At 48.7% G+C, this 26,150-nt stretch overlaps 1 protein-coding gene across 6 annotated transcripts in view; it reads left to right on the forward strand.

The window, feature by feature from the left end:
* The window catches only part of COL6A3 (collagen type VI alpha 3 chain), a 93,192-nt gene that overhangs the window by 40,702 nt on the left and 26,340 nt on the right, over window positions 1-26,150 (forward strand). For all 6 annotated transcript variants that reach the window (XM_027967270.2, XM_042244720.1, XM_042244730.1 and 3 more), the window contains 22 exons: window positions 1,430-2,044; window positions 4,301-4,900; window positions 5,536-5,873; window positions 6,942-7,020; window positions 8,439-8,584; window positions 9,899-9,991; window positions 13,043-13,096; window positions 14,105-14,176; window positions 14,943-14,969; window positions 15,060-15,104; window positions 15,225-15,278; window positions 15,727-15,789; window positions 16,424-16,489; window positions 16,920-16,973; window positions 19,273-19,308; window positions 19,910-19,972; window positions 20,699-20,761; window positions 22,038-22,100; window positions 22,954-23,016; window positions 24,932-24,982; window positions 25,178-25,213; window positions 25,913-25,975. In XM_027967270.2, coding sequence (XP_027823071.2) covers window positions 1,430-2,044; window positions 4,301-4,900; window positions 5,536-5,873; window positions 6,942-7,020; window positions 8,439-8,584; window positions 9,899-9,991; window positions 13,043-13,096; window positions 14,105-14,176; window positions 14,943-14,969; window positions 15,060-15,104; window positions 15,225-15,278; window positions 15,727-15,789; window positions 16,424-16,489; window positions 16,920-16,973; window positions 19,273-19,308; window positions 19,910-19,972; window positions 20,699-20,761; window positions 22,038-22,100; window positions 22,954-23,016; window positions 24,932-24,982; window positions 25,178-25,213; window positions 25,913-25,975 — 2,744 coding nt within the window. The remainder of the gene's footprint in view (window positions 1-1,429; window positions 2,045-4,300; window positions 4,901-5,535; window positions 5,874-6,941; window positions 7,021-8,438; window positions 8,585-9,898; window positions 9,992-13,042; window positions 13,097-14,104; window positions 14,177-14,942; window positions 14,970-15,059; window positions 15,105-15,224; window positions 15,279-15,726; window positions 15,790-16,423; window positions 16,490-16,919; window positions 16,974-19,272; window positions 19,309-19,909; window positions 19,973-20,698; window positions 20,762-22,037; window positions 22,101-22,953; window positions 23,017-24,931; window positions 24,983-25,177; window positions 25,214-25,912; window positions 25,976-26,150) is intronic.

Here is a 26,150-nt window from a genome sequence, read left to right on the forward strand (position 1 = left end):
AATGGTTCCATTCCACGACCTGCTCAGCTTTTGCTGTGCTATTTTTTCCACTAGAAGTGGCCAGTGTGTTATGAGGCAAAAGGTTGAATTCGTTGAGAGGCAAGATGTGAGCTATTTAATAAATGACATCCAGGAAGTACCTAGAAATCTAATTAATAGGAAGGTATGGTTTATCTTTCCTGAAAAGTGAAAGTGTTAGTGGCTGAGTCATGTGACCCCATGGACTGTGGCCCACCAGGCTCCTCTGTCCATGGAATTCTCCAGGCAAGAATACTAGAATGGGTTGCCATTTCCTTCTTCAGGGGTACTTCCCAACCCAGGGATCAAACCTAGATCTCCTTGGGTCTTCTTTACTATCTGAGCCACCAGGGTCTCTTATCTTTCCTAGGACTTTTGATTAATTGTATAGTGAAAAAACTGATTCATGCAAAGAAAACAGGGAAATAATAGTGAAAATGAAAATTTTGTGTAAATGCTAGAGATATGTGAGGAAAATGAAACACTGTGACTCAAACACCCTGGGAGAGAGTCGGGGAAACACTGTGAGGCAAACACCCTGGGAGAGAGTCGGGGTTCCCCTGGCTGCCACTGGCTAAGTGGTGGCCTTTGTCCTCAGGTGTAATAATAAGAGCTGTCTCTCTTTTCTTGCGTAATAATAAGAGCTGTCTGTCTTTTCTTGCGTCATAATAAGAGCTGTCTCTCTTTTTTTTGGGAAATAATAAGAGCTGTCTCTCTTTTCTTGCGTAGTAATAAGAGCTGTCTCTCTTTTCTTGCGTAATAATAAGAGCTGTCTCTCTTTTCTTGGGTAATAATAAGAGCTGTCTCTCTTTTCTTGCGTAATAATAAGAGCTGTCTCTCTTTTCTTGCGTCATAATAAGAGCTGTCTCTCTTTTCTTGCATAATAATAAGAGCTGTCTGTCTTTTCTTGTGTAATAAGAGCTGTCTCTCTTTTCTTGCATCATAAGAGCTGTCTCTCTTTTCTTGCGTCACAATAAGAGATGCCTCTCTTTTCTTGCGTCATAATAAGAGCGGTCTCTCTTTTCTTGTGTAATAATAAGAGATGCTGGTCTGTGTGATCTCAGTCTCTGCTGGTAGTAACAGTCATGATTCATAGATTATGGTCATCCAGGATTTGTTTCTAAGTGCTGTTGCTTTTGAAAGAAGTTGTAACCCAGACTGCAAAGCCACCATTAAACTCAGAAAGGGGAAGTTTTGGAGAACTAACAATATTTCAAGGAGCAGAAATTGTTTTGATGCAAAAGGCCCGATTTGTAATGACTGATTAGAAAACGTGGGAGACAAGCACATGCACATTGGCTGGTAGTTTTCGCATTAATTAGCGTGATGGTGTCATGGAGTTTAAGTTCAGAAACGAAACCAGATGCGCGCCAGTCCTGTGCTGAGTTTTCCTTTTCCTCCTCACCCGCAGCTGTGGAAGCCGATGCTGCGGACATTGTCTTCCTCATCGACAGCTCTGATGGCGTGAAGCCGGATGGCATCGCACACATCCGGGACTTTGTTATCAGGATCGTGCAGAGACTCAACGTTGGTCCCAACAAAGTGAGAATTGGGGTCCTGCAGTTCAGCAACGATGTCTTCCCAGAATTTCAGCTAAAGACCTACAAATCCCAGGCCAGTGTGCTGGACGCCATACGTCGCCTGAGGTTCAAAGGGGGGTCTCCTCTCAACACTGGCAAAGCTCTGGAATTCGTGGCCAGGAATTACTTTGTCAAGTCTGCCGGGAGCCGGATAGAAGATGGGGTGCCCCAACACCTGGTTCTATTTCTGGGTGGAAGATCGCAGGATGATATTTCCAGGTATTCCCAGGTGATAAAATCTGCGGGAATTGCAAGCTTAGGAGTTGGAGACCGAAACATTGACAGAACAGAGCTGCAGACCATCACCAGTGACCCCAGGCTGGTCTTCACGGTGCGGGAGTTCAGAGACCTCCCCAACATAGAAGAAAGGGTCATGAATTCCTTTGGGTCCTCCAGGGCCACCCCTGCACCTTCGGGAGTGGACACACCCTCTCCCTCAAGGCCAGGTATGTGCTGGGGGCCCTGGGATACAAAGTGGTTATTTTATTTTTATTTAGTTTTAATTGAAGGATAATTGCTTCATAATTTTGTGTTGGTTTTTGCCATACATCAGCATGAATCAGCCATGGGTATACGCACGGTCCCTCCTTCTTGAACCTCCCTCCCACCTCCTACCCCGTCCCACCCCTCTGGGGTGTCACAGAGCTCCAGTTTGAGCTCCCGGCGTCATACAGCAAATTCCCATTGGCCATGCATTTTATATATGGTAATGTACATGTTTCCATGCAACTCTCTCCATTTGTCCCATCCTCTTCTTCCCCTGCTCTGCCCCGTGTCCATCTGTTCTCTATGTCTGTGTCTCCATCGCTGCCCTGCAAATAGGTTCATCAGTACCACCTTTCTAGATTCCACCTATATGCATTAGTATATGATATTTATTTTTTTTTTACTTTCTGGCTTGCTTCACTGTGTATAATAGGCTGTAGGTTCATCCATCTCATTAGAACTGGCTCAAATGTGTTCCTTTTTATGGCTGCATAATATTCCATTGTATATACATACCACAGCTTCTTTATCCATTCATCTGTCAATGAACATCTGGGTTGCTTCCATGTCCTAGCTATTGTAAATAGTGCTGTGATGAACATTGGGGTTGCATATGTCCTTTTCAATTATGGTTTTCTCAGGGTATATGCCCAGTAGTGGGATTACTGGGTCATATGGTAGTTTTATCCCTAGTTTTGTGAGGAATCTCCATACTCTTCTCCATATTGGGTGCATTAATTTACATTCCCACCAACCATGCAAGAGGGTTCCTTTTTCTCCACACCCTCTCTAGCATTTATTCTTTGTAGATTTTTTGATGATGGCCATTCTGAGGGAACACCAACTATTTTTTAATTGCAAAAAAGCAGTCAACGTTCATTTTAATGGTTTTCTTCTCTCAGATTTGTGGCTGTGATACTGTTACAAATTAAATGTTTTCTTAGTTGCTAAGTGATGCTTGAGTCTTTGTGACCCCCATGGACTGTAGCCCGCCAGGGTCCTCTGTCCATGGGATTTCCCAGGCAAGAATACTGGAGTATGTTGCCATTTCCTTCTTCTGGGGATCCCCACTCAGGGATTGAACCCAAGTCTCCTGCATTGGCAAGTTTATTCTTTATCACTGAGCCACCTGGGAAATCCCCAGAAATTAAATACAAGAAGAATAACTCAGTTGAAATTGTAGGAGGAATGGAAAGAACCATTTCAGAAAGCAAAAGGTCCTTGCTTCTTCCATGAGTTTCCATGAGACTAACTGCAGCCCTATTGAGATGTTCTGTAATAGTGCATCGAGGGTTAGCCACAGACTCATTGGCTCTCAGAATAAAATGGCACTGTTGAAGTTGTTCAGTCCATGCCCCTCCAAACACGACTGAAAGGCAGCCTCTGTCCTAGGTACAGAGGCAATCCTCCTTCCTTGGACTGAATGCACCTCCCTGGGGGAACTGAGAGCTGTCCACCTATAGCTTTGACATCATGCTCCTGGATCTGACCTTGGGTGCTGCCAAGAGCAAGTTGAGTTCCTCCACCAACCCATGTCTTTCTCAGCTCCTCTGCAGGTGATGGCCATGCAGACATCTGGAGCGAATGATTAGGGTTACTTTTCCATGAGGCATCACATTCCACTTAGCTCTTTCATGTCCTCTTTCTGTGCTGGTGGTGGAATATCCCACACTGCCCTGGATCTCCCTTCTCTCGACTCTATTCTCAACTCCTTGGTTAGAATTGGGAAATTCTCTTCAACAAAGCTTTTGGCATGCTGTCCAGCAGTCCTCCAAAGGTGCATGCAGTCTGCTTCCTGTTTTCTAGTCTTTCTCCAGCCTTCCCTTGCCTTGCCTCTAGGACACATCCCCCCTTCTGCCAGACACTATCATTTGCTTTTGACCAGGAAGAAAGAGTTCAGTGGCATTTCCTAAAACACTTGACACCATGGACTGATGAATCCATGGCAAAACCCCATTTTGCATGGGATAACTGGGGATCTGCTGAGTTCCCACATCTCCTTTCCTTTCATTTAGATGATTTATCATTTATCTTCCTGTTTTGGGCATGATGGTTTGAGGGCTGTGAATCTGGTAACTACAGAGTCATGGACTAGAGCCAAGGTGTTCACTGTGAATGAATGACAGGAAGGCCTTATTTTAGTCATTTTCTGCTTGGTGATTTTGTTTTGGGTATGGAAACTGAATTTCCCCTTTTCTCATCGTCATCATCTTTAGAGAAGAAGAAAGCTGATATCGTGTTCCTGCTGGATGGTTCCATCAATTTCCGGAGAGACAGTTTCCAGGAAGTGCTCCGTTTTGTGTCAGAAATTGTGGACACAGTTTATGAAGGGGGCGACTCCATCCAGGTGGGGCTAGTCCAGTACAACTCTGACCCCACCGACGAGTTCTTCCTGAAGGACTTCCCCACCAAGCAGCAGATTATCGACGCCATAAACAAGGTGGTCTACAAAGGGGGGAGACACGCAAACACCAAGGTGGGCCTGGAGCACTTGCGGCTGAACCACTTCGTGCCCGAGGCAGGCAGCCGCCTGGACCAGAGGGTCCCGCAGATCGCCTTTGTGATCACGGGGGGCAAGTCGGTGGAGGACGCTCAGGAGGCGAGCATGGCGCTCACACAGAGAGGCGTCAAGGTTTTCGCAGTGGGTGTAAGGAACATCGACTCGGAGGAGGTTGGGAAGATAGCGTCCAACAGCGCCACGGCCTTCCGGGTGGGGAACGTCCAGGAGCTGTCAGAACTGAGCGAACAGGTTTTGGAAACTCTGCACGATGCGATGCATGAGACCTTATGTCCAGGCATGACTGATGTTTCCAAAGGTAACGTCCTTTAGGTGCATATAGTCAATCCTGTCTTTTCAATGCTGGCAAGTTATCTGGTTGCCCAGGTGCCCAGAGCTGGCCTTGGGTCTCCTGCAGCACCTGCTGCTTCTGGGACCAACTTACATCCATGTGGTTGGGTCCTGGTTGTCACCTGCCTCTGTGATAGGATGTGTTTCTTGGATCGGAATGGACGTCTGTCTTTTCTTGCTCTTGCCAGATTTACCCCTCCTGTCAAATCCCCTAAATAATTCCCCTAAATAATTCAGACTGATTGATGTCTATTTCAATTTGTAGGTTCCTTAGATTATTTGAGACCAGAGTGAATTCTCAAGTGTATTTAGTCTAAAGCAGACACTTGGGATGCATCTAGACACTGGCTGTATTCCGTGCTAGAGCTGATTAAGTCCCCAAAGCCTACATACTAAAATGCCAACAGTTTCGGTTCCTAAGAGTCAGTATGCATTTTCCCGGTGAGAGAAGCAGATCCAGTTGCTTCTCAGAGCTCGTACACAGATGATCTCATCTTGCCCTTGAGTGAGCGTGTTCCCGGTCCATGTCCCCAGCTGTGCCTGTACGTTGAAAGTGTCTCAGCAGCTTGACTTTGAGCTCATGGCCTTCTTCTCCCTTTATAGCCTGTAACTTGGATGTGATTCTGGGCTTCGATGGTTCAAGAGATCAGAATGTCTTTGTGGCTCAGAAGGGCCTCGAGTCCAAGATGGACGCCATCTTGAGGAGAATCAGTCAGATGCAGAAAATCAGCTGCAGCGGCAGCCAGCTGCCCACGGTGCGGGTGTCCGTGGTGGCCCTCACGCCCTCGGGTCCTGTTGAGGCCTTCGACTTTGCTGAGTACCAGTCGGAGCTGTTTGAGAAGTTCCAGAACATGCGTGCCCAGCACCCCTACGTCCTCACCGCGGATACACTGAAGCTCTACCAGAACAAGTTCCAGCAGGCCTCGTCGGACAACGTGAAGGTCAGGGCAGCCACCGCGTTTCTGCTTCCTGTGTCACCTCTGGGTTTTACTGGGCAAGGGTCATACCCTGACGCCCCAAAAGCCCCATCCCCAAACTGTTCTTCTGTGGGTGTTCTTCATGTTTGGTGGGGTTGGTGGTGCCTGTGTATAAGAGTCCTTTGTCATCAACTGAGCTGAAATGAAATATCTTTGTTTTACTAAAGCTCTTAAAAAACAAAACTTGAAAATCAGTAGTTAAGCTTGAATGGGTTGAATTTGTGACTAATGCATGTTTAACCATAGTCCTGCCCTTTAAATACGTTATGTTCTCTATTCGTATATAATTTTATCTTTCCTTCTGTGTTTGCACACACACACACCAGCTCTCCAGGGCCGCCATAGCAGAGCTCTGCAGGCGGGGTGGCTTAAGCAACAGTAATTTGTTCTCTCGCAGCCCGGGAGGCTGGAGGTTTTTTGGGTGGTCTCTCAGCTGGGCTTGGAGACGGTGTTGTCTCTTCTGTCTCCGAGTGGTTTCCCCTCTCTGTGTCTGTGTCCCATTGCCTCGTCTTAGAAGGACACCGGCCACGTTGGATGGGAGCCCGCTCTGATGACCTCATTGACTTCATTGCCTCTTTAAAAGCCCCGTTGCCAAATACAGTCACACTCTGAAGCACTGAGGCTTAGGACTTCAAACTGTGAATTTCAGAGGGACACAGTCCAGCCCATGACACACATGCATGCCCCTCCCCCACACGCACACCCCCCCCCACGCACACCCTTCCCCTACATGCACACCCCTCCCCCACATGCATGTGTGACGCTACATCCCCTGAATAAGAGAAAGAGACAAAATTCTTATTTCCATTGTTGCTTGTGCTTTTTAACAAATCAAGCCCTGCAACATACCCATTTATTTTATACCCCATCCAGTATCAGGGAACTATGAATAGGGGGTGATTGGTTTTCAACCTTGGCCCCCTGTTTCCTCCACCATGAGGTGAAGGATTTGAACTGGCTAATGTTCCTTGCAAGGGTCTGTGATGTTTATTTTTAATCTCAGCTGGGTTTTCACACATCTTTTATCTTCAGGTGGTCATTCATTTTACGGATGGAGTGGATGGGGATCTGGCTGATGTACAAAGAGCATCAGAGGAACTCCGACAAGACGGTGGGTTCTGGGGAGTTTCTGAATGGGGGGCAGGTGCGCTGCTGGGCTGGAGAGAAGCGAGTTCGCTAACAGACCCTCTGGGGCAGCGGCTTGTCCTGCGGGCACCTCTGTCCAGCATCTTGGTCCTCTTTCACCTGCCTGAGGGCATGGGATGAACCAGCAAGTACCCCTCACTTACAAAGACCAAGTCCTGACACAGACTGCATGGTGTCCTAGGCCCAGTCATGTGGTACAGTGTCTAGAAAGCTTGATGTTTTTGCAAAATAACATTAAGTTTTGATTCATTTGTACATTTGATTCATTTATACATTTATCGTATAAATTAGGAATTACTGTGTTTTTGGTTTGCAGTTATCACAGCTCAAAAATAGTATAATGTTAAACAAAGTTAACATAAAATAATGAAAGCATATTTCCCAAATTTACTGTGACTGCTTTGCAGTGGTACCTGTTACCAGATGTACTATTTGACCATTTGCTTTGGAATTTGATAGCACTGATGATAGAAAAAGTAAGTACTAACATCAGAGGTTTAAGAAGAATTTGTGGAAGCATGACTTAGCTCAGGAATGTTCAGTTTATTAGCTTGCTTCTCCAGAGCAATGGAGAATGATTTTGGAGGGGTGGGATTTCAGTTCTTCCCACAGCACATCTGTGTTAGGTAGGACCAGAACTTGAGAATTTATGTATGTCATAAATGACAGTGTCATTTCCTATAGTTGCATTCATCAGTGTACTTTTTTGACATCTTGGGAACAATTTCTCAGAGGAGTCCAGAGTTCTAGCATTGCAACTCTGCAGAATAGCTAATAGTGTGATTACATGTGTTTCAGTTAAAGGTCAACTTTTATTTATTTGTGTTATTATTTTTAACTGGAGGATAATTGTTTTACAGTGTTGTATAGGTTTCTGCTGTACAACACCACGCGATCAGTCATAGCTATATATATATTCCCTCCCTCTTGAACCTCCCTTTCCCTTCCCATCCACCCCTTTAGGTCATCACAGAGCTCCAGGCGGGGCTCCCTGTGTTATACAGCAGCTTCCCACTAGTTATTAACATCTATTTCACACGTGAGAGTGTGTATGTATCAGTGCCACTTTCTCAATTCCCCACACCCTCTCCTTCCCTGCTGTGTTTGTAAGTCCATTCTCTATGTCTGTATGTCTCCATTCCTTCTCTGCAAATAGGTTCACCAGGGCCATTTTTCTAGATTCCATATATGTGTGTTAATATGTGATATCTGTTTTACTCTTTGTGACTTACTTTCCTCTGTGTAACAGGCTCTAGGTTCATCCACCTCACTATAAAGCCAAATTTTTATACTGAAGTTTTCTTTAAAAAATAGAGGTGGGAGGAAAGCGCTGTGTTTCTTGAATGCCCATGTGAGCAGTCTTAAGTGGACCTGTCCCTACAGGTGTCCGAGCTCTGATCTTGGTGGGCCTCGAACGCGTCGCCAACTTGGAGCAGCTCATGCAGCTAGAGTTCGGGCGAGGATTCATGTACAACCGGCCCCTGAGGCTGAACTTGCTGGACCTAGACTACGAACTAGCCGAGCAGCTTGTGAGTGTTTTGTGTATCTGTATACATGTTGGTCTAGATGCCACAAGTTGGGGCATCTCAGGATAATACAGTCCGTCATCACCAGGCAAATGGAGGAGAGACTCCTGGGTGGGCAGCTTAACTCCTCTGATTCACTAGGGACCTGCTTTGTTGCCATCACGCGAGTCCTGGGGAGGGAGCTGTCTGAGGACTGGAAAGACAGCCACCTGGGAAACGGGTGTCCAGGCGGCTGTTGCCTCAGAGCAGCCTCTACTCTGTTAATGAGACGTTTTTCCCTTTATAAGATGGCTGAGAAGTCAGCATTGAGATCAACCCTCTCCAAGCCGGAAACAGGGAAAACAAGAGTAGGCAGGAAAAGAAAGATCATCTCTAGGTGGAAAGGGGCTTCTATTGCCTTCTCTTCTAGTTTCCTTTGCTGCAAATGAGGACAGACCATGAGGCTTCCTAATCCCCCTGAGTTCAACTTCTCAGCTGGTGGGTTAGAGGTGAGCCTGGGGGCTTTGGGATGTGGGCCTGAGCGTTCAACTCAGAGACTATTTGGTGGAGGCAGCAGTGAACCGCAGAATTCAGTGACTCTGCCCATTCTTTCCCTCCTGCCTTCTACCTAGGACTGGGGTTAGGATTTTTTTTTTTTTTTTTTTTTGAGTGGAAGGAGGTTAGTAGACAAATTTGGGACTTGGGAGAGCGTGAAAATTCTAGGAAATTCACTGCAAGCAAATGCATTGACCCTCATGAGTTCAGCAGGTGGGAATGTATCTTGGGTGTGCGCTTTCCCACATGAGGCCAGGGGCTGGGCTGGGAGGTCATGTCCAGGGTATCTGGTGGATGTTGGAGGCCTTGGTGACCAGAGGTGGGGTGCTCGTCGCTCAGGCAGGGGCCCCACCCCATGGCCACTCCCAGGCCTTCTCTCTAGGAAGGCACCCTGTTCTGGGACTCTGCGCAGGGCTCAGGGAAAGACATATGGTCTGCTCTAAAACCCCCTTCCATCATGGCCATCTGCAAGGGTTTGTTAGGCTTTGCTTTTTGCAGCTTGAAGATATCTATGTTATACTTAGCAACTGAAGCTTGAGTATCTATGCTGGAAACTTTAGAAGTAAGGCCCAGCCTTAGGTGAATATTTTATGAATAGGATGTATTGTCTTTGGCAGCTCTTCAGACTCTGTTTGTGACATCCCATAGCCTGCTGATGGCTAAGTCTTTGAGGAAATGTCACGGGGAGTATGCGATTTCTTGCTATGAATGCCACATTCCTCAGACTTATGCTTTTTTCCTAGGCATTTACTGAGGGGTGAACTTTGCATTTTGTCTCCATAGGACAACATCGCTGAGAAAGCCTGCTGTGGGATTCCCTGCAAATGCTCTGGACAAAGAGGAGACCGAGGGCCCATAGGCAGCATCGGGCCAAAGGTAGGTGGCTTTACCCTCTTTTCCACCTGAGACTAGCTTCAGAGCTGGCGCTGCTCTGGCTGAGAGATTTCTCCTCTGTCATGGCGGGGAGATGGAGAGGGAGGAGCAGGAATAGCTGTGCTGTAGGACAGGGGTCTGAGGGGCAGACCCTTCCCCGTGTCTGCTCCTGCCTCCTTTCCATCGGGTCCAGTTCTGCATTGTTTCTTTAACTTATAAAACCATGTTGAGAGCAGTGGCATCATTGACTGGCAGCCTCACTACGATGGGCAGCAACAATTCTTTGCATTTGCTTCTTTTAAAAAAAAATTTTTTTTAATTTTACTTTATTTTACTTTACAATACTGTATTGGTTTTGCCATACATTGACATGAATCCACCACGGGTGTACATGGGATCCCAAACATAAACCCCCTCCCACCTCCCTCCCCACAACATCCCTCTGGATCCTCCCCATGCACCAGCCCGAAGCATGCTGTATCCTGCATCGGACATAGACTGGTGATTCGATTCTTACATGATAGTATACATGTTTCAATGCCATTCTCCTAAATCATCCCACCCTCTCCCTCTCCCTCTAAGTCCAAAAGTCCGCTATACACATCTGTGTCTTTTTGCTGTCCTGCATACAGGGTCATCATTGCCATCTTTCTAAATTCCATATATATGTGTTAGTATACTGTATTGATGTTTTTCTTTCTGGTTTACTTCACTCTGTATAATCGGCTCCAGTTTCATCCATCTCAACAGAACTGATTCAAATGTATTCTTTTTAACGGCTGAGTAATACTCCATTGTGTATACGTACCACAGCTTTCTTATCCATTCATCTGCTGATGGACATCTAGGTTGTTTCCATGTCCTGGCTATTATAAACAGTGCTGCGATGAACATTGGGGTACATGTGTCTCTTTCAATTCTGGTTTCCTCGGTGTGTATGCCCAGCAGTGGGATTGCTGGGTCATATGGCAGTTCTATTTGCAATTTTTTAAGGAATCTCTGCACTGTTTTCCATAGTGGTTGTACTAGTTTGCATTCCCACCAACAGTGTAGGAGGGTTCCCTTTTCTCCACACCCTCTCCAGCATTTATTGCTTGCAGATTTTTGCATCACGGACATTCTGACTGGTGTGAAGTGGTACCTCATTGTGGTTTTGATTTGCATTTCTCTAATAATGAGTGATGTTGAGCATCTTTTCATGTGTTTGTTAGCCATCCGTATGACTTCTTTGGAGAAATGTCTATTTAGTTCTTTGGCCCATTTTTTGATTGGGTCGTTTATTTTTCTGGAATTGAGTTGCATAAGTTGCTTGTATATTTTTGAGATTAGTTGTTTGTCAGTTGTTTCATTTGCTATTATTTTCTCCCATTCAGAAGGCTGTCTTTTCACTTTGCTTATATTTTCCTTTGTTGTGCAGAAGCTTTTAATTTTAATTAGATCCCATTTGTTTATTTTTGCTTTTATTTCCAGAATTCTGGGAGGTGGATCATAGAGGATCCTGCTGTGATTTATGTCGGAGAGTGTTTTGCCTATGTTCTCCTCTAGGAGTTTTATAGTTTCTGGTCTTACATTTAGATCTTTAATCCATTTTGAGTTTATTTTCATGTGTGGTGTTAGAAAGTGATCTAGTTTCATTCTTTTACAAGTGGTTGACCAGTTTTCCCAGGACCACTTGTTAAAGAGATTGTCTTTACTCCATTGTATATTCTTGCCTCCTTTGTCAAAGATAAGGTGTCCATATGTGTGTGGATTTATCTCTGGGCTTTCTATTTTGTTCCATTGATCTATATTTCTGTCTTTGTGCCAGTACCATACTGTCTTGATGACTGTGGCTTTGTAGTAGAGCCTGAAGTCAGGCAAATTGATTCCTCAAGTTCCATTCTTCTTTCTCAAGATTGCTTTGGCTATTCGAGGTTTTTTGTATTTCCATACAAATCTTGAAATGATTTGTTCTAGTTCTGTGAAAAATAACGCTGGTAGCTTGATAGGGATTGCATTGAATTTGTAAATTGCTTTGGGTAGTATACTCATTTTCACTATATTGATTCTTCTGATCCATGAACATGGTATATTTCTCCATCTATTACTGTCCTCTTTGATTTCTTTCATCAGTGTTTTATAGTTTTCTATACATAGATCTTTAGTTTCTTTAGGTAGATATATTCCTAAGTATTTTATTCTTTTTGTTGCAATGGCAATCAGAATCCAACAACACATTAAAAAGATCATACACCATGACCAAGTGGGCTTTATCCCAGGGATGCAAGGATTCTTCAATATCTGAAAATCAATCAATGTAATTCACCACATTAACAAATTGAAAATAAAAGCCATATGATTATCTCAATAGATGCAGAGAAGGCCTTTGACAAAATTCAACATCCATTTATGATAAAAACTCTCCAGAAAGCAGGAATAGAAGGAACATACCTCAACATAATAAAAGCTATATATGACAAACCCACAGCAAACATTATCCTCAATGGTGAAAAATTGAAAGCATTTCCCCCTGAAGTCAGGAACAAGGGTTCCCACTTTCACCGCTACTATTCAACATAGTTCTGGAAGTTTTGGCCACAGCAATCAGAGCAGAAAAAGAAATAAAAGGAATTCAAATTGGGAAAGAAGCAGTAAAACTTTCATTGTTTGCAGATGACATGATCCTCTACATAGAAAACCCTAAAGACTCCACCAGAAATTACTAGAGCTAATCAATGAATATAGTAAAGATGCAGGATATAAAATCAACACACAGAAATCCCTTGCATTCCTATACACTAATAATGAGAAAGTAGAAAAAGAAATTAAGGAAACAATTCCATTCACCATTGCATTTGCTTCTAAGTTACAGGAAACACACAGTATTTCTTGGTAGATCAAGAGCCTTAAAGATCCTGATAGAATAATTGCACTGAAATAATGTGTGGAAAGCTGTCACCTTCAAGGGATACCTAATACACGGCTCTGCTGCGTGAAGGAGGATCAGGGAGCTGCTCAAGTAGGGAACAAAGAAAACCACAGCTCTTAACCAAGCAACTGATGACTTTGTTCTAGGGCATTCCTGGAGAAGATGGCTACCGAGGTTATCCTGGTGATGAAGGTGGACCTGTAAGTCAATGTTGCTTTATTCCCTAAGTCTTTATATTCCCTCCTTGTTCCTTACATGTTGGGACCGAATTGTGGAGTTCATCTTTCTCATTTCCAATCTTTCCCCTTGGGAAAACCATGAATTCCTATCTGTCTTAACAACTCAACTCAGAGCTCTGTGCTACAGGAACTGGTCTGAAGCATGTGGGTATGAAGTGCAGGTCTTCACTTATTCCATCTCAGAAGGGGGACAGAGTGGCTTTGGAGACAGAGGGTCACCGGGGATACCAAACCCAGCATCTGCCAAATTCGGATACCCAGGCGAGAGGCGAGCGGGCTGGATTGGGGTGCAGGGGAAACCTCGGCAGGATTTTAGGGGTGACATCCTTTGAGAGAAGCCTCCCTGAGGGTGGTTGGGTTATCAGGAGCCAAGGCGTCTGGTGGGCGTGGGTGGAATCTGCAGCAGGGCCTTTGGGAAGCAGAACCTGACCCAGAGGTGACTTGAGAGGTTTTTGAGAACCGACAAGGCCCAGCCTTGGGATGCAGATAGAGAGCTCCTGGTGGAGATAGAGAGCTCCTGGTGGGGACAGAGAGCCCCAGTGGGAGGACTAGAAGGTCCTCCCAGGAAGGACAAAGGTCTGGAAGGACTGGAAGCCACAAAGGTCCCATCAGCAGAGCTGGGTGTCAGCGCTGGGCCTGGACCTCATTGGAGAACTGAAACCAGGGACCACACTGAGGAGCAGCCAGCCTGAGGGTCCTCCAGGGGCCCAGTCCTCACCAGACGCAGTCCCCCAGGGCCTGCTCGTCCTCTGCCCACCAGGAGGCGCCCTGTGCTGCTGACTGCCCCAGCCCGTCTCCCTCCGGGGCAGGGATCTGCAGGTTCCAGGCCCAGTGCAGGGAGCCCGGAGGCCCGCCTGGCACATCACCCATCAGCCCCACCTAATGCAAGCCCTCCTCAACGATGCCCGCTCGGTGGACACACTCGACAAGAAGGTCCAACCTACAGAATCCCTTTGTGTCTCCCCACAGGGTGAGCGCGGTCCTCCTGGCGTGAACGGCACTCAAGGTTTCCAGGGCTGCCCCGGGCAGAGAGGAGTCAAGGTGGAGTGTGGACGCCCCTCAGTGTGGTGTGGGGGGGACCCCTGCAGCCCCGCACGTGTGCAGAAGGAGGCAGCCCCTCCCAGCACCTCCTGGGGCAGGAGGATGCCCACCCGGCTTCTCCGCTCAGCGCTGGGCAGCCGGCTGCCTCGCATGGAGGTGGCCCCAGGCCTGGTGGGTTCAGGAGCACAGGCTGTGTTGGGAAGGGAACCTGAGGTTGGAGAGACAAGTTGCCTATGGCAATGTGAAGTGACCAGCAGGTACTGACAGGACAGAGAGAACCTGGGCTGGGCTGAGAGAGGACTGGTGCCCAGAGTCTTTAGAGCCACGGACCTGGGGGGAGTGAGGGAAGGTGGGGGGTGGGCGGAGATTGGGAGAGGACTCCCGTGCTGGAAGTTTCTGCATGTGAAATACTTGGATCGAGGGCGGATGACTCTTCTGCATCTGCTGGAGCTTGGGAGCCCATGTCAAGGGACCAGCCCCCACACTGCAGCGCTGCAAAGGGGCCTCCTTGGAGCTCCTGCCCCTGGCCTGCAGCCCCCCAACCCCAGGGGTCCAACAACACCCATGTACTCAGGTCCAGGCAGGTTAGCCTATGATCCCTTTTTGATGGAGAGAAAGCTATCCCAACAAGTGAATCTCTAAAACTGAATTTTTCGACCCCGCCCTTCGTATTGGGGATGGGGAGGGGTCAGCCCGTAGCCTACTCTGGCTTACCCTCTCCAGCCTCCAGGAAGGAGCTCACATTCCTTCTTCCCCTGCCTTCCAGGGCTCGCGTGGATTCCCAGGAGAGAAGGTACTTCAGCCTGGTTTTCTTTGTATGTTTAAAACTTTCCCAGTACTCTGCCAGAGTTTGCGCTCACTCATGCGTCTTGTCCCCTGACAGGGTGAATTAGGAGAGATTGGACTGGACGGTCTTAATGGTGAAGATGTAAGTGAGTTTCCACTCTTAAGTGCAAACTGCGCTTGGGCCTGAAGATGCTGGTGACTGATCCGTCAGTCTCCGGCAGACATTGCGCCAGGACTGACATTTTATTGTTGCCTTTGGCAGGGCGACAAAGGGCTGCCCGGCACTTCTGGAGAGAAAGGGAGTCCAGGAAGGAGGGTAAGCATATGTCCATAGTGTGGCTGTCCTGCAGAAGCGACGAATGCTTCACTCAACGATGATTTCTTTCACTTGTGTATAAGACCGCTTCCTCTGGGCAGCCTTCCCTGACCTCCTCTTGGGGTGCGTTCTTGGCATCTCCTAGCTCCCCTGTCAGTCATGACATATTTATGTTGTCTTTTCTTGTTTGGAGAGTATGTCTCATGGGGCAAGACCCGAGTATGTTTTGTTGAAATAAATCCCCAGTGCCTGATACAGTGCAGGTCTCCATAAGTACTTGGGGATTACCTGAAATACTTGGAGATAGTTTTACCTTTGTGACAAATGAGTAAATGGTAACTGCTGGAACACTGTTCAGTTTAAGATTTGTGATGGGACGAATGCAATTTTGAGGGCGAGATGAAAATGTGAGACTAATTCTCAGGCTCTGCTTGTGGTTTTTATTTAGGGTGACAAAGGACCCAAAGGCGACAAAGGGGAGAGAGGTGATGTCGGGATCAGAGGCGACCCGGTAAGAGGAGCTGACTCTTCATCACTAATACGAGACTTGAGCCTGGGGAACAGGGGTGTGGGGAGAGGTGGATTGAAAGGAAGGATTTCACCATTGAAATTGCTTTAAAGCATGCTGGCGAAATATGTGGTTTGTCCTTTTCTTAGAATTTTGGGGAGGCTAGAGATGTCTTTGCTCTCTAACTGCAAGATAATTCTTTGCAAAGCCTCTCCTATTAGGACCCAAGAAGCTTCCCTAAAGTGTGGTCTCGGGATGCTTTAAGTTTGGGTTAGAGAAAGAGAAGCGTTTACAGCTTTTCCTGTTTTATGGGGCTATGAAACCTGTCAGCAACTGACCACCACTGGGCCAGCCTCTTGGGGGTGCAGACAGGACGAGGCAAGCGTGAGCCTGGCTGCCGTCCTCCCCAGGAGAAGGAACAGAGAGGAAGAGCCATCACCCCCACCCCATCTGGGGCTTAGAGCGATGGCTGACCCCACAGCAAGCTCTGTCGGGAGGGATGGGCATTACCTGAACGGGATGCGGCTGAAGCACTGAGCTGCAGACGTCACTGCAACTTTCTTGGTCCCTGGCCCCCTGCAGCAGTGGCTTTCTGTATACGCATGTGTGACTTACTCCCCTCCTGTTCTCTTTCCAGGGCAATTCAGGACAGGACAGCCAGCAGAGAGGAGCCAAAGGGGAAACCGGAGACATCGGCCCCGTGGTACAGTGCTCTGCGCTGTAGACCCTCCCTGCGGTGCAGGCCCGGGGGGCTAGCCTTGCGCTGGGTCACTGCCAGCCCCGGGGGCCGTGGACGGGGGCCTTGAGGCTGTGGGTGCGCAAGGTCGGGGTTGGGAGCAGAGAGCCTGGAACCCAGCGTGCGTGCTTGAGAAGGGGTCTCCAAGGGGAGCTCAAACAGCCCCTCCCAAGAGGGGTTTCTTCCGGGTGGAGTTTGTGCCCCCTAGATGTTTCCAGAGAGTGTGTGTCAAGCCAAAGCCTCGTGGGGGGCAGAGAGCACCCGTGTCTGAGGCATCCCTCGCGTGGGTGGCTGGCCCTCTCTGTATGCACCCCCGTCCCCCGGCGTCTTGGGCAGAACTTGAGTTACACAGTCTTCTTTGTGGGGAATCTTACACCAGTTTTCTTTCCCACGCCAGGGTCTCCCTGGGAGAGACGGGGTGTCTGGAGGGCCTGGAGAACCTGGGAAGAGCGTGAGTGTCTCTTGGGGCTTGTGGACCCCCAGTAGGCTTTGAACTATTTGCCCAGCTCTGCCAGACTTCCTACTCAGAGCTACTGAGCAACTTTTTATTGGGGGAATTAAGGGATTTTAGAAGCCACCTGTTGCTGCTTCTTCATACCCTTTGTCATTTTCATTTACTCTTGACCCACCCCCAATCTGCTTCCTTCCCCTCCCGAAACAGACCAAAGTGTTAAGTCACTCAGTCCTGTCCGTCTTTTGGGGACCCCATGGACTGTAGCCTGCCAGGGCCCCCTGTCCATGGGATTCTCCGGCAAGAGAGAATCTCCCACTGGAGTGGGTTGCCATGCCCTTCTCCAAAACAGACCAAACAGACACTTTAAAAAGTAATATCTTTGCTGCTTTTGACTATTCGGTCAGGCTTTATCCCACTGAATAATTAAAAAATCCAAACAGAAATACAGAAAGATTGAGGGGATTAGGGGCAGGGAGGCAGACGGGGTGTATGTTTATTTTGTTTGACGATTGTTTGTTGTTCTTCCGCTGCTGTAAGTCAAGCAGTGAAACCAGAGCCAGTTTTCCAGTGAAATGCTTCTCACCGTTGCTTTTCCAAGGCATTTCAGAAATGCCTGTTGCAGACCACTCACTGCCTCGTCTTTGCCTTGTTGAAGAATTGCTGAGGTCAGAGGGGGATGGATGATCACTGGGAAGCCATTTGAATGCTTCCAGGGCCCAGGGGGTACCCGGAGCTCGGCCCTCCTAGCTGGAAGAAGATGGTCCAGAAGCTTGTGAATCCTTAGTCAGTTCAGGGTGCTGGTGAGTGCCTGAGACAGGTGTTTGCTCAGCATCTCACTGGGGATGGTGGTGGGGAGGGTTGAGACCGGGGCCCCCTCCTCTGTGTCACCCGGGGAAGTCACACGCTGTGGGATCCATAGCTGGATCACTCGAGGGTGTCTGCTGGCAGCGGCTTTTAAAAGAAATGACAGGATTCATGCTAACGGGGGCTTTCAAAAGAAATGACTCTTACCTGTAAGCAGATGATATACTATGGGCATCACCTTACTTTCAACATTCAGAAGAAAACTTAAATTTTGAAAACTGCTCTCTTAAAAGTCTCGAGTATAAATTTTGAGTAATACTATTGATCTATACAATGGAAAGCAGTGATGAAACACTCCACTGTTGTGCTGTCCAGCTTTGTGAACAGAGCCAAAACTTGTTTCCATGATGAGCACAGAATTCAGTTGTATTTCTAAGCATGGGTGGGAGCTTGGGGTTTGAGTTCAGTGTGGTCAAGTTGGGACTTCTGTTAGGAGCTCCCCAAGTGAGGCTCACGCTGAGATGAAAGCCGTCCTCTCCTGGGCTGCCTCCTGTCCCGTGTGGCCTGAGCACAGGTGACCTCCGGTCGTACTCGGGGATGACTGTGAGGAGCGAGCAGGTTGCTGCCCTGTGGAGGCGTGGCCTGGCGGCACCTCTCCCACCTGTCCACAGTTCATCCCTAGACGGAGGCCCAGGTCTTCACTGGACGAGCTGCCATTGCAGTGAGTCACTGCAGAGCGGCAGCCCCAGAATATCGCTGGGTGATCCATTGCGGGCCGTGGACGTGCTTCTTGGGTTGAGGAAGCAGACGGGCCATGCCTGTCACAGGCTGGCTGATGACAGGCTCTGGAATTCCACCTCCTAACCTTGCCAAGATGTATCCAGGATGGGGGCCCACCCCCAAACCTTTCCACCAAAGAGGAAGGAATCATAAGGTGGGACTTACCGGAGTACTGACAAGCACGCACACGTTTATTTGAACTGAGGTTCGTTTCTGGAGCATCGGGGAAGATGCTGCCGAGTCTTGAGCCCAAACCGAGACAGCCGGGCTATTAGGTTGACGCGCATGTGCTCCGGACACGTTACTTAACCGAGTGTGTGTTATAGTTGGCCGGGGCAGTGTGGAGAGTCTGGGGCTTCCTTCCATTATAATTGCTGTCTTACCTCCCTCCCGTTAGGAAAATGTAAGAAAAATAGCCAGGTCGGCATTCCTGTTTTCTTGAAACTGGCTGGGGCCACGTAGCCCGAGGATTCCTTGTTTTGCTTGGCAGGTCTGAAGTCATTCTCAAATCTTCCATTTAGGTGATTGACAAGGGCAGCATGGGAGCACACCCTTCCCTCGGTGGGGTGGGGGGGAGGAGGGGAAAGGTGTCACTCATGAGAGTTTCCTGCGGGCCGGTAGGCACAGTGTCTGGCTCCCAGCGGGTGTGGCGAAGGTGCCCACTCCTCCAGCCTCCCTGCCTCCCCTTCACAGTTGTGTGGTTTCTCCCCAGGGTGGCTTTGGCCGAAGGGGACCAGCAGGAGCTAAGGTAAAGCCTCTCCGTCGCCATCTCCTTGATGTCATGACTGTATAACTCACCAGGGGCTCCCAGGGGCTGGCCCTCCCGTCCCACCCAGAAATTAAGAGGGACTCTCTTTCGCCATCAAGGCTTGTGGCTCCAACAGCAGCTTTCCTACCATCTCCTTGAATTTAGCCTTTTCTGCAAAGGCTTGGGAGAATCTTGATGATGCAGTGAGAATGGTTATCAGAATGAAAGTGGCTGTGGGAATGGGGGATGGCGGAGAGGGAACAGGAAAGAGGCAGGAGGCCGTGTCCTGGACATCTCCTGCTGGGGATGTGCCCACTTACTGGTCTCGGCGGCTCTGCCTCTCAGCTGTCTCTGTGAGACAGGTGTGGGCCGAAATAGCTTCATGTCATGAAGTCATCTTGAGGAAAAGGTGAGATGAGTGGGGCAATCGATTCTAAGGGTGCCAAGTGACAACTGGCTCTGCATGTCCAATGCCTCTCCCTGGAGCTGCAGTGTTACTTCTGACCCCCCAGAACAGCTGGGACAGCTCCCTGCGCCCTCCTCCAGATGTGACCGGAGCACAGATGGCTGACCTCTCCCTGCCTCTTCTCTCCTCTCAAAGGGCAACCAGGGAGGCCCCGGCCCGCAGGGCCCTGTGGGAGAGCAGGGGACCAGAGGCGCGCAGGTCAGTACCCCGGCATGCCCGCGTGTCCTGTGATACGTTCCCAGATGTCTTGCTGTTGTTGTTTAGTAGCTAAGTCGTGTCCAATTCTTTGTGACCCCATGGACTGTGGCCCACCAAGCTCCTCTGTCCATGGGATTCTCCAGGCAATAATACTGGAATGGATTGCTATTTCCTCCTCCAGGGGATCTTCCCAACCCAGAGATCAAACCTATGTCTCTTGCATTTCCTGCGATGGCAGGCGGATTCTTCACCACCGAGCCGCGTCTTACCTTATATTTTTTTTAAATTGAGGTGACAATCAGTTTTTCAAAATTGAACACAAAATTTAATCTTTTGAAGGGGCACTGAGAGCATTCCCAGCATTGCCCAAGCAGCATCTCTATCAGGTTTCAAAGCACGATTATTGTCCCTCAAGGAGACACTGTGCCCGTTACGCAGTCATGCCGCACCTTCCCCCCCCCGAGCTCCTGGCAACCACTGATTCCCTTTCTGCCTTGGTGGACTGGCATCTTCTGAACCTTTTATACGAACAGAAGCATTTACCAGGTGGCCTTTTGTATCTGGCTTCCTTCACTCAACATCACGTGTTTGGGGTTTATCCATGCTGTGGCCTGCGCCAGGGAGCTGTTCCTTCCCGTGCAGAGTAACCTCCCGTTGTGTGGGTCCTGTGGTGGTCGTGGCGGGTTGCCTCCATGCAGTACTTACGTGGGCATCTTACTTCTTCAGGGTCCGCCTGGTCCCACCGGTCCTCCAGGCCTGATTGGTGAACAGGGCATTCCTGGACCTCGGGTAAGTCCGTCTTGACCCCTCTTTCCCTAAACAGCCAGCATGGATAGCCTGTGTTTCGTGGATGGTGGGACCCCTCAGCCCGACACTTTCGCAACACAGACCTTAGTTCTCATAGTAACTGGCTCACCCGCCCTGAGGAAGTTAGAGACCGTTTTTCTTGGGACTCCTTGGGCTAAGTTCCAATGGACATAGGCCGGGTGGGTGGTGAGCAAAGCAAGGATGGACCTCGCTGCAGAAGTCTTAGGGTGGACTCAGGAAGTCAGGTGAATCTACTAAGATGCTCAGATTACACCGTACTGCTGGAAATTATTTCTGTGCTCTGATATTCTGTGTAAAGAAACTCCCCAACCTTAAGTGTGACATGGAAGATGGCCCTTAAACTTGGCCACCACTGCAGACGTCAGCATCTGTCTCAGCTGTTAGCGATGATGAGCAGAAGCAAGTTGGTGTAGCTGAGACGGGCCTGGGTGCCCTCACACTCCACACTTTGGTGTCCCTGGGGTCTGCTGTGATCCTGAGGGAGCCATCCTACTGTTTGTTACAGAAAATAGTCATGACTAATAAACTGGCGAAGAACTGACCCGAGGCTAGGTAAACGCCCAGAAGTGTCTTACAGGGCCAATAGGAACTTTGTGAGAACCGCTATTTGCTTGGGAAGTCTTTCCTCAATTTGAACTCTGATAGATACCTATTTTAAAAGCTTGCGTGTTTTTTTCCTAACATATATTTAAGCTCTGATTAGTCAAGATTTTTTTGATGGTGCAGAGGTGAGGTGAAACTCTTCAAATAGCAAGCAATACAAACAGCCATCACCATCTGGATTTGCTGGGCCCGGCGGGGTCATTTCTGGGCTCTGTGGGCTGTCCTGTATTTTAAGAGCCGTGTCCCTTTGTTGATCTATTCTCTCACTCGACGTTTGAGTGTGTGTAGGTTTCCACACCTGCACAATCAGGTGCTTGTGGGGAGGTGTGGAAAGCGAGGGGAGGGAATGCTGTATACAGCTGCGTGGTTGTCCCTAGTCAGCAACTCAGGAGGTGAACGTTAATTCCTGGGATGTGTGCACACATGTGAAAAGAGGTCACGCTCATATTTTAGGTTGGCATAGGCCCTCTCCATGCATGTTTGCACGGGGGCCTCCAGGGCTAGAAGTGGCAGAGAGCTGCAGGTTCTGACCTCCATGCAGAGGCAGGGTGGGGGCTGCAGGAAGTGGGATTCGGACCCTTTGGCTTTGGAGGGGTGGGTGTCTCACTGCCCCTCTCCCCTCCTCCTGCTCCAGGGAAGCGGGGGAACCGCAGGTGCTCCTGGAGAACGCGGCAGAACCGGGCCCCTGGGAAGAAAGGTTTGTCGGGACAAGGGCAATGCATGTTTCTGGAGGCCAAGCCGCCCCTCCCCCAAATACCCCGTCCCGGCTCCCTCATCTGTCAGTCCGTCCAGCTGCTTGGTGTGCACATCCTTCTCCCCTCTGGTCTCTTCCACCCGCCGCCCCTGCTGACAGCGGCTGGGCTGGGGGATCACCGTCCCCGCCTCGAGGGTGTGCATGGGCTGTGAGCAGTAGATTGGTGTGTATTCACGTAGCTATGATACCAGCCACTACTGGCCTGCCGCATCTAAGTCCGGGCTTGTGAGGATGGCTCAGGGAGCCCAGGGCACATAGGCAGCCCCCAGGACTGCCTCCGGACGCTTCGAGTGTTCTCCAGATGGTCCAGCAGCCTCGCTGGCCACATGCAGCTGGTCCAAGGGCCCCAGAGCCCAGCGGCTTTGGGTAACAGCAGCTTGCTGGATGCAGGCTGACAGTCTACAAGCCCCGGGAAGAGCTGCTGTCCTTCGTCTGAGATGCAGCATTTCTCGGGGAGAGCAGTGAGTTCGGGCAACTCAGCCTCGCCTCTCTGCCCTGAGTGAGGCGTCGGGGTTTCACTGCTGACTCCACGCAGCCCTCTTTCCTGTGCCTGCCTCTCTCTCCTCCCCGGCAGCCTGTCCCCTTGCTGTAATGATGGAGAGAACAAGCATAGAAGCCTGCCTGGATTCTCTTCCAGGAGTTCACGCATGAGCCCTGCAATGTAAAAAACTCACTAACCTCAAAATCTAAAAGGTGAAGCTAGCAGCTTGTGGCAGCCTGCCAGTGACATCACGCAGAGCAAGCACAGTCCTGAAACCACAGTTTGAGTCATCTTAGCCCCATTTCTCATATCTAGGGTGAGCCCGGAGATCCAGGACCTAAGGGGAGCATCGGGAACCGGGGTCCTCGTGGGGAGACGGTAAGGTCGCCACGTGCATGGGGCCCCGGCTTCTGTCAACTCTGCTGAGATGCTCGGGGAGCAGGCAGTTGGGCCTTGGGCTGGGCTGGGCTTTGTCATTGCTGCTTGGGTTGGTTCCATGCAGTGACAAGCTGCTTCTTATGTTACTGGGGATATGATTGAAAATAGTGAAACTTGGTGCATATGAGTTTTGAAATACTTCTTATTTCATTGGAGAGGTAGTGAATAAAGGCAGGTTTTCTAGATTTTTTTTTTTTTTCCTGAGGAGTGAATGTGGTAGTGTCTTGACCCTCAAACCACCTTCATTTCAGGTCTTGCAAATGCTTTTCAAGTCCGACTAGATGGAGCTTTTCTGTAAAGAAATAAATGTCCTTGGTTTAAAATGGAGTGAGCTTTGATAAGATCTCAGTTCAGACTGAAACAGTTTGTCTTGAATGAGATATGAAAGCGAAAGTGTTAGTTGCTCACTCCTGTCTGACTCTTTGCGACCCCATGGACTGTAGCCTGCCAGGCTCCTCTTGCCATAGAATTCTCCAGGCAAGAAGACTGGAGTGGGTTGCCATGCCCTCCTGCAGGGGACCTTCCTAACCCAGGGATCGAACCCAGGCCTGCCGCGTTGGCAGCCAGGTTCTTTACCATCTGAGCCACCCGGGAAGGAATGAGATATCCCAGAATGGAAATTCTTACTTTGGGAATTCATTTTAAAAATATTAAAAAATCCTCTAACTGCTCACTTACAATAATGTTGTAACATATATTTATATCTAGGAAAAAAAAAATATCTCCAGCACATTGGGAAGTTTCCTAAGATGAGTTATGACACCTAAATACTCCATACATGGGCCAGGTTGATCTGACTCATGATCCCAAAGCTTGAAAATATTACTCTTGTGTTTGTAATTTCTCTGTAGTGAATGGCAGCTTAAAAATCCATTGCTATTGCTTAGTCTCAGAAGCAGAGGGGAAAAATAAATCGAACTTTAAAAACGACTCAAATCATTGAAAAAAAAATCTCTTCTTGATTCTGTCTCGATTAATTTGGGGCAACAGCTCTTTGGTTGTTTAAAACTGTGAATTAACTAAGGGGCATGTTCTGCATGCGTTTTAGAGGTATTATTGTATATTTCAAGTACATTCTTCTGATTCTTTTGGAATAATGAACAGTGTCCAGTTCGGAGAGCCCCCCCCCCGCCAGGAGACAGTGATAGGGACAAGTCTCTGAGTACAGGGAGACGGGTTTTGGGAAGAAACGAAATCTAGAGCCATGACCTGGAAGGAAGGGAAGGGGCGCCCAGGAGAGGGGAGCAGGGGCTGAGCAAAGAAGACGCGGGAAGGTATAGATTGAGTCCCATGTTCTTTGAAGTAGAATCAAAGACTCATGGGGCTTCCCTGGTGGCTCAGTGGTAAAGAATTTGCTTGTCAACGCAGGAGATGTGAGTTCAGCCCCTGGGTTGGGAAGATCCCCTGGGAAGGAAATGGCAACCCGCTCCAGTATTCTTGCCTGGGAAGTCCCATGGACAGAGAAGCTTGGTGGGCTACAGTCCATGGGGATGAAAAAGAGTCAGACATGACTTAGCAACTAAACCAACAACAACAAAGACTCATAGATCCATAGGTCAAGGTGACCTTCAAGAGTCCTATGGACTCTAAGATTCCCTGGCTCCATGACTCTTTGATTCTACATCCAAACAGCATTGTTACCAATAGCTTGTAGCAGTTTTTTACATTGTAGTCCATGAAGCTCACCCACCTATAGACACGGTCTAGGTCTAGTTCACACTGAAGGGTGGGTGGGTGTAGGAACTTCCCCTGAACTATACCTTGATCTGATGCACTGCTCAAGGCTTTAGACAAAGAAGGTCGTGGAGCGCCTGACATGGGTCCCTGCAGCAATGCCGTCTTTCCATTCTTTCAGGGAGATGATGGGCGAGATGGAGTTGGCAGTGAAGGACGCAGGGGCAAGAAAGTATGTATCTGCCGAGGAGTCTTGAACTCTGACATGTTGTAGTTTTAAAGATTTATCTCACAGAATTTAATCGTAACATGGTGAACTTCTTCTCTTGGTGACACTAGATTGATTCCTTTTCTGCTTGAGAATAATTTATGTTAGATGATTTTACTTTGGGACCCAAATATTGAGTCATTTATTTATCTTTTATAGGGAGAAAGAGGATTCCCTGGATACCCAGGTCCAAAGGTAAGCATTCCCCTAGTGGGTAGACATCTTCATTGTTTTGAATGCGTCTGATGGGAGCACGACTGAAGGTCACCGTATCTTGGGTCTAGTCGTGGGTTAGACGCGAACTGAGTGACCCTGGGAAAGACCCAACTTCTCTAAGACCTTCCTTCATCAGTGAGATGAAGATGACAATAAGCACTTGGCGTGGCCCTTGTGAGGATGAAAAGAAATGACACTACAACAAAATATAATCTGTACACATGCGTGCGTGCATGCTAAGTCGCTCAGTCGTGTCCGACTCTGTGAGACCCCGTGGATAGCAGCCCACCAGGCTCCTCCGTCCACAGGCTTCTCTAGGCAAGAACACTGGAGTACGTTGCGGTTTAAGGAAATGGCAACCCACTCCAGTATTCTTGCCTGGAAAATCCCATGGACTGAGGAGCCTGGTAGGCTACAGCCCATGAGGTCGCAAAGAGTTGGACACGACTGAGCGACTTCACTTTCACTTTCTCCAGTAATCTATATAATGCTGTCATTAATGTGAATTCTAAGTTCAGTAACCTTAGACTAAATCTGATAACTCAGTGGAAAAGTCCATCAAAGTCCAGCCACATCCATTTGGCTGCCCTGGGAAGTGTGATTCGGAGGTCCCCAGGGACCCTCACTTGGACTTGCCATTCCAGAGCTTAATGTACTTCTTCCTGGCTGTCTTCCCAGGGCAATCCTGGTGAGCCAGGGACAGACGGACCACCGGGACCCAAAGGCGTCAGAGGCCGAAGGGTAAGTTTGCCTGTCCCTTGGCTGAAGGTGGAGAATCAGAACCTTCATGGCAGCAGGCCTGAACCCTGAAGACTCCACTGCTTCTTTCAGAGTTACCCTTCTTCACTGTGACCTGGCTGGAGTTGTGGGGGTGGGAGCAGAGGAGCCCTCACCCTGGATGGACGTCCCCCTGACC

Source organism: Ovis aries, chromosome 1 (assembly GCF_016772045.2).
Source record: "Ovis aries strain OAR_USU_Benz2616 breed Rambouillet chromosome 1, ARS-UI_Ramb_v3.0, whole genome shotgun sequence".
Taxonomy (NCBI): Eukaryota; Metazoa; Chordata; class Mammalia; order Artiodactyla; family Bovidae; genus Ovis; species Ovis aries.